General features: G+C 42.7%; 1 protein-coding gene across 1 annotated transcript; it reads left to right on the top strand.

Annotated features, from left to right (window-relative positions):
• Window positions 1-1231: 1231 nt before the first annotated feature.
• Window positions 1232-2316, top strand: LOC132515491 (protein LTO1 homolog). Its single transcript, XM_060141900.1, has 2 exons — window positions 1232-1291; window positions 1660-2316. The coding sequence occupies exons 1-2, from the start codon at window positions 1232-1234 to the stop codon at window positions 2227-2229; spliced, it is 630 nt and encodes a 209-aa protein (XP_059997883.1). The 3' UTR covers window positions 2230-2316.
• Window positions 2317-8064: the final 5748 nt, after the last annotated feature.

Raw genomic sequence — 8064 nt, 5'->3', positions numbered from 1 at the left:
AGGGTGTGGAGAAAAGGGAACCCTCTTGCACTGTTGGTGGGAATGTAAATTGATACAGCCACTATGGAGAACAGTATGGAGGTTCCTTAAAAAACTAAAAATAGAGCTACCATACAACCCAGCAATCCCACTACTGGCCATATACCCTGAGGAAACCATAATTCAAAAAGAGTCATGTACCACAATGTTCATTGCAGCTCTATTTACAATAGCCAGGATATGGAAGCAACCTAAGTGTCCATCGACAGATGAATGGATAAAGAAGATGTGTCACATATATACAATGGAATATTACTCAGCCATAAAAGAAACGAAACTGAGTTATTTGTAGTGAGGTGGATGGACCTAGAGTCTGTCATACAGAGTGAAGTAAGTCAGAAAGAGAAAAACAAATACTGTATGCTAACACATATATATGGAATCTATTTTTTCTAAAAAAAAAAAATGGTTCTGAAGAACCTAGGGGCAGGACAGGAATAAAGACGCAGACATAGAGAATGGACTTGAGAACATGGGGAGTGGGAAGGGTAAGCTGGGACGAAGTGAGAGAGTGGCATGGACATATATACACTACCAAATGTAAGGTAGATAGCTAGTGGGAAGCAGCCGCATAGCACAGGGAGATCAGCTCGGTGCTTTGTGACCACCTAGAGGGGTGGGATAGGGAGGGTAGGAGGGAGATGCAAGAGGGAGGAAATATGGAATATATGTATATGTATAGCTGATTCACTTTGTTATAAAGTAGAAACTAGCACACCATTGTAAAGCAATTATACTCCAATAAAGATGTAAAAAAAAAAAAAAAGGTTAAGGGATCTGGACCTAGAGCCCAGGCCAGGCCGCCCATATACATTCGTGCTCTCTTCTTTTGGTTTCTTTTGTCACATTATTCCAGTTTGCTTTATGTTTTAAATGATTGTTTGTCAGGTACACATACAGGCATCTATTTGAAGGCATCAGTTCCACCCCTTCCCACCTCCAGTCCTGGTCCAGGTAGAGGTAACTCCCCGTACGTCTGTCAGCTGTTTCTCTGAATAAAATGCTTCTGCTGCTATTTTCAGATCTGTGGGGGGCAGACTGCCTCAGTTTGGGTTCCCTCAGAAGTAGACCATGAGACAAGGATTCAAGAGCAGGATGGGGAAGTAAGATGAGGTGGGGAAGGCAGCCAGGAAAGGGTACATCACCAAACCAGCTGCCACTGTGGGCACCTGGAGCTAGACCCCAGGGCAAAATGGAGCCAGTGGACAACGGAGCCCAGGATCACTGGGTTAGGGCTGCTCCTGTCAGCAAAGTGAGTTCTGGCAGGCAAAACCCTGGAGCAAAGAAATGCAGAAGCTGGCAACTGGACACAGAGCTGCTGTGTGCTGCCATGGGCAGGACCAGGTGTCTGGGCAGGGCACTGGTTGCACCCACTACAGCCATCGTACCTAGATGAGCAAGTCCCTAGCACACACCCTACTTCCCCTTCCCTTCCTCCCAATACCACCATTTTATAATCCTTCTTTGGAAATCCTTGTAACTTTCAGTATATACTAACAGCTTTCTTTTTTGTTCCATCCACAATAGGCAGCATCTCATCCTCTAAGATGAAGACTTGCAGACACCACCCCACTGCCCAGCCTCCCACCTCTCAACTTCTGATTATATTTTCTTTCTCAGTTGCATTGTTCTATAGCTATACTAAGTCCTGGGAGTTCGGCCTATAGTTTAATTTTAAAAGTGCATTTAGGCGTCCGTGCCCAAGTCTCGCGGGTCTGCGGCCGCAGCGCCACGTGCCGGAGCTCGAGGGGCGTGGTTTGGGGTCGGGCCGGCTGCCGGCCCGGGAGTCAGGACATGTTCGACGCCATCGTGATGGCGGATGAGCGGTTTCACGGGGAAAGGTATCAGGAAGGCTATGAAGAAGGAAGTAGTTTGGGTATGATTGAAGGAAGACAGTATGGCACGTTACATGGAGCTAAAATCGGATCTGAGATCGGGTGCTACCAAGGTTTTGCTTTTGCTAGGAGATGTCTCCTGCACGGTTCCACCACTGAGAAAGACAGCAAAAAGATGAAGGTCTTAGAATCGTTGATTGGAATGATTCAGAAATTCCCTTATGCTGACCCTACTTATGATAAACTTCACGAAGACTTAGACAGAATTAGAGGGAACTTTAAGCAGCTTTGTTCATTACTAAACGTTCAGCCCGACTTTAAAATTAGTGCAGAAGGTTCCAGACTTTCATATTGAGAATGACAGATGCACAGAGACGAAACATCAAGGAACAGATGTTCGTATGTTAAGTGTTTAAAAATGTGATTAAAGGCAAAACAATGATGGGGGATTCATTGTTTTGCAGGGAGGGTTCCAGCTTGGCCTGTGAACAGGCTTCCTTCCCCCGAGGTCTGCTGGGTCGCCTCGGTGCCCCCCATGGGGCCCCTCCACACAAGCCCGTCCTTTGTTGGGCCCTGTCTGCTCTGCTGTGTGAACATGGCCCTGGCAGAGCCCTCGCAGGGCTGCTCTTCTCTGGTCCAGGGTCCAGGCCGCTGGCTCACGGGTTCTCATCACCTGGCAGGCCTGTCTGGATCTAGACTCCGGTTGGCTCTGGATAGGATAAACCTCCCCTTTACCCCCTGGGCTTTGGTCAGTGCTCAGAGGGACAGTTTTTTAAAAAATGAGAGCCACAGGGTTGACACGAAGCAGGTTAATGGGAAGGAGTGATGGGTTCTGTGACATTTATTGACCCTTGAGATGTGCCAGTGCTGTGACCTGCTTCTCATGTTTTATTTAGTCCCTTCAGGAACCCATGAGGTGGGCGTTATTCCCGTCTTATAGATGAGGAAACTGAGGCCCAAGAGACTGCCTGATCCAAGGGCACTGGGCAGCAGAGTTGGGACTCCAGCCCTGTCTCCTGGTGCCCGCTCTGGAACGCACAGTCACACCCACAGGCTTGGGGTTCCTGCTTGCAGGTCCCTGCTATGCCCCGTGGAGTCCTGGGGCATCGTCCCCTGTGGCCATGGACGTGGGCATCTGGCTGAGAGGAGAGGCCAGCCCTGTCCCCAGGGAGCCAGGACGTGCTCTTCCTGTGTCCCCAGGTGGGTGGGGCTCTGCAGCATCAAAAATGGTCAAGAGGAGGAGACTTTAAGGCCACCCTTCTATGTGCAGAAACTTAGGAGCCTTACTGCAGCCTTCCTTTTAGTGTGAGTTCTTCTGTCTTCTGCCGGACTTAAAAGGCATCATCTGTACATACCGTACGGCCTCAGATGACCCTTTGTCACAGACACCAGCAGCACTTATCTCTGGCTAGTGGGATGGAGGGGCTTTTGTTGTCATTTTCCTGGGTGGATTTTTGTGCTCCCTAAACTATCTGTTTGGATAATGTATTATTTTTATAATTGGAGAAAAAACAAATAGCATATTTTAAAGCAAAAAATAAGTGCATTTATGTGACTACACAGTATTTTTCACTGCAGAGCTGGTGTTCACTATAATTACATTTCTTTTGTATTCAGTCTTTTCCATTTTTCCTGAAGTTTCTATCTTTTAATGTTCTTGCACTTTTTGCCTTTGTTTCATAATGACATTTTTCCTTAACCTCTTCTACCCATCAGGGATCAGGTGTTCTGTTGAACCCCTTTTCTCTGTGGAGTTTCTTTGCAGTGCCCTCCATGGTGCTGCTCCATGAGGACTCCAGAGGACTCCTTCTCTCTGCACCTATTGTCAGCCTCAGACTTCCTGACACTGCTTTCCCTGGTTGGATCCACTGTTGCCTATATCCCGTTCTCCTTTTTTTCTTGGTATATTTACTCCCTAGTTTTACTTGAATATATCCTAAGAAATAATGTGCGGGAAGTAAACTTCCTTTCACTTTGGAAATTTACTGTTCACATCTTCAGTTTAGTAAACAGTTGCATTGCTTTTGACTCTAGATTATCACTTTTCTACTTTCTAGGGATACAGCTGCAAAATCTGATGCATTTTGATTCTTATTCCTTTGCAGATGGTCTGTGTTTCCTCCTCCATTTTGGAAGCTTTTAAGATCTTTTCTCTTTACCCTTGGTGTTCTGAACTTTGCAATGGTGGGTCTAGATGTGTGTGCTGCCAGAGGTGCTTCCAAAGGCAGAGGCACAGGGAGAAATACCCCGGCTTCCCTCTTCCTCTGCCCCCCAGTCTCTTGCCAGTGCCCCCACTGGCCAGCTCCCCCTGGGAGCAGGCAGACCTGAGAGCCTGGGAAACATTACCTGGAGGAGTCACATGTAGGAATACAGAGCAGGGCAGGGGAAGGGCAAGGGCAAGGGATAAATCTGAAGGCAGACAAGCCCAGGACCAGGGCAATTAAGATGACAAAATGTCATACAGAATACAATCTCACTTTGCTTTTTATGGTTTTAAAGGTTATAAAAGTAAAACATATTAGTTGTACAAATTCAAACAACATGTAGGTTTCCATTAAAAAGTGAAAGTCCTCATGCACAGCCCACCCATGATACTCCCTGCCCCAGAGAATAACACTGTGGGTTTCAGTAGAGATCCTATCTGTGCACTTACAAGCTTTATAGACACAGGCACATGTGATATGTACATAACACATTCTCATTGTTTCTTTTACATCCCCTTTGCTCAATTCTGTCAGGCTGATTAAGTTCTCATGTTTCCTTTGTCTTCTTTAAGTAGATTAGAAATTATACAGCTATTTTACAGTTTTGACTCAAATAGTTCAATGAAATATTCTATATAAAAATATATATGTATATACAAAATATGATGTGTCTCCATTACTCAGCCTAAGATGTAACGGTATTGCTGAAGTATCCAGAAAGCCCCCTAAATTATAACCCCCTCCCACCCAACAACAACCACTAATCTGAATGTTGCTTTTCTTAAAACTATATTTTAAACTATACGTTATTTTTAAATACTATGCTGGTAACTAATTGTGGTGGGTTTTTTAAACTTATATGAAAGGTGACATATCATAAGTATTCTTATACAACTTGCAATTTTTACTCAATATTATGACTTTTTGTTAGATTCAAACATATTGCTATGAAACTACAAAATATTATCAAGAAAATTTTTTTTAATTCATAAATGGAGAGAGATACCTTCTCTTCTGACATCTTTAGAAAGATGTCATTTCTCCCCCAATTAATCTATAGATTCAATGTAATCCCAATCAAATTGCCAGCAGGCTTCACTGTAGACATTGACAAGCTGATTCCAAAATTCATATGGAAATGCAAAGGATCTAGAATAGCCAAAACAACTTTGAAAAAGAAGAACAAGTTTGGATAATTTACAGTACTTGATTTCAAGACTTATGAAGCCACGGTAATGAAGACAGTGTGGCATTAAAATACACAAATAGATCAACAGAACAGAATAGGATCCAACAATTGACCCACATATATATGGACAACTGATTTTCAACAAAGGTACAAAGGTGGTTCAGTAGAGAAAGAATAGTCCTTTCAACAAATGGTACCAGAACAATTGAATACTCATATGCGAAAGCTAGAACTTCAATCCATACCTTGCACCATACACAGAAATTAATTCCAAACAGATGATAGATCTAAATTCAAGGCCTTTAAACTACAAAATTTCTAGAAGAAAACACAGGAGAAAATGTTCTTAAAATTTTAAGAAAATCTTAAAAGCTAAGACATTTTTCTTAGCTATAATACTATGATTCAAAAAGAACAAATTGATAAATTGGACTACATCAAAATTAAAAACTGCTCTTCAAAGACATAGCTAAGAGAGTGGAGAGACAATCACCAGATTGGGATATACCTGAAAAAGGACCTTCACACACAATATATAGAGAGAACTCTCACTACTCCAAAATAAGGCAAACAACCCCCCAGAATGGTCAAAATATCTGAAAAGACACTTAACCATGATGAAACTTATAATTTGATAAGCCTTGACATATGTATACACTCATAAACACAGTTTTTACCAAAACTGGTGGCAAAAAAAAGCACATATCTTGAGGGAAATGTACATTAAAACCACAATAAGATACCATAACTCCTATTAGAGTGGCTAAAATTGAGAAATATCCACAAAGGCAAGGATGTGGAACAAGTGGGACAATCATGCCACTCCTAGGTATTTACCCAAGAGAAATTAAAAACACATGCCCATACACAGCTTGTACATAAATGTTCATAGCGGCTTATCTGTAATAGCCGAAACTGGAAACGATGCTAATGCTCATCAATAGGTCAGTGTCCATAAGCAAATAGTAGAATATCCCTATAATGGAACACCACTCAGCAATAAAAAGGAATGGACTATTGACACATATAACAACACAGAGGAACCAGTAGGCGGAGTCAAAGAAGCCAGACATTTATATGAAATCCTATAAAATGCAAGCTAATCTACAGTGATAACAAGGAAGCAGATAAGTGATTTCCTGTGCAACAGGAAACTTTCAGGGGTGATGGTATGTGCATCATCTTGATTGTGTTTATGGGTAAATAGATACGTCAACACATCAAATTATACACTTTAAATATGAGTAGTTTATCGAATGTCAATTATACGTCAAGAAGGCCATGTAAAAAATATGACTTTTGAAGACTCAACTTATGTCTAAGAAGATCTGCTTGAGAAGTTACAATGTCTCCTTACTAAAAATTAGTTTACTTTTGTTCTTCCAAACAAGTTTATTAAATTTGTAACTTCCTCCTTAATCTGTATTACTTTGTACATATTATATATGCAATTGGTATGAGGTACATACTTATTGGCTCACTTTGGAAATCCTGGAGGTTCCATAAAAATACCTGGCTTTGCTCTAAGAAATATGCACTGCAATAGATGACTCCTCCCATAGCAGGGAAAAGCCTGGACAGTTCATTCTAACATTAAATTGGCAATTATGTACATGTGTCCATTTAAGTTACCCAACCAAGGCTGTCAGTATCCTCGTGAGGGCCGCAATCAACAAGGATACAGAGACCATCCCCCACCCCAGTTAAAGTCACCATTCTATTGCCTGGCAAAAAATGATTTCCCTCAGAAGGAGCATATACCATTTGGATTACACTTTATGAGAGTCAAGAGTATAAACTTTGGACCTAAAAGGCTGAAGTAAACTTGGCCTTACCTCACTTTGTAGATCATCTTAATTTGAATCATCTGAAACTGAACAATCGTATCTGGTCCTAAGTGAAAAGCTAATGCAAGATAGGCCATAGTGGGCTTCCCTGGTGGCGCAGTGGTTGAGAGTCCGCCTGCCGATGCAGGGGACACGGGTTCGTGTCCCGGTCCGGCAAGATCCCACATGCCACGGAGCGGCCGGGCCCGTGAGCCATGGCCGCTGAGCCTGCGCGTCCGGAGCCTGTGCTCCGCAACGGGAGGAGCCACAACAGTGAGAGGCCCGCGTACCGGAAAAAAAAAAAAAAGATAGGCCATAGTGTTAAAATTTAAAAATTAAATCAATAACTAGGCACTAACAGTTTATACTTTGGGAATGGTGGTCTTTGGGCTGCTGTGGGTAAAGCTCCCATGACCAGCACCCTCGAAGCCTTGCTCTGTGGGCCAGGTGTCACTATTTTACTGGTCCTGTGCTATCACCACCACAGGTAAAAATCAGCCTTCCCATTTCACTTTGCATTGATTGGATGACGGAACAAATACAAGGATCTACTTAAAGAGTTTTGTAACTCCTCTGTTGCCAGTCAGTAAGACAAAGGGTAAATTATGGCAAGAAATCCTTGGAAAATACTGTTCCTTTGGGCTGAGGCTCCTAGCCATTTGCTATATGACTATCCAACCACCTGGGAAAGGAAGAGCTTGATTGTACCAGTGTTCCCAAAGGCTGTGCTGTTTGCTTTTAAAGAGAGAATTTATACAAGCTCAACAAGGGAAGGCATGAAGTGGGCTGCAAAACTCATCAGTCAATTCCCCCTCTCTCTCTCAGAAATTAGGCATGCTTGATACTTGGAAAGTCTATATTAGTGACTAGAGAACCATATTTATGGCCCATGGTGCCCCAAATGGGCAAATCTATAGTTGAATAACATCATGAGCAATTATCATGGTGATAAATAAGGCTGTCGGTTCACT

This window comes from Lagenorhynchus albirostris, chromosome 2 (genome assembly GCF_949774975.1).
Source record: "Lagenorhynchus albirostris chromosome 2, mLagAlb1.1, whole genome shotgun sequence".
NCBI classification, from domain to species: Eukaryota; Metazoa; Chordata; class Mammalia; order Artiodactyla; family Delphinidae; genus Lagenorhynchus; species Lagenorhynchus albirostris.
The sequence above is the reverse complement of the archived record's forward strand: the minus strand, read 5'-3'. Positions and strand labels throughout refer to the sequence as shown.

What these genes read in the sequence shown, in the direction of transcription:
- LOC132515491 (XM_060141900.1), top strand. Translation starts at nt 1,232, where the DNA reads ATGGAGCCAGTGGACAACGGAGCCCAGGATCACTGGGTTAGGGCTGCT. An exon ending in GGGCTGCTCCTGTCAGCAAA is followed by an intron (nt 1,292 to 1,659) that starts GTGAGTTCTGGC and finishes TTTCTTTCTCAG; the next exon opens with TTGCATTGTTCTATAGCTAT.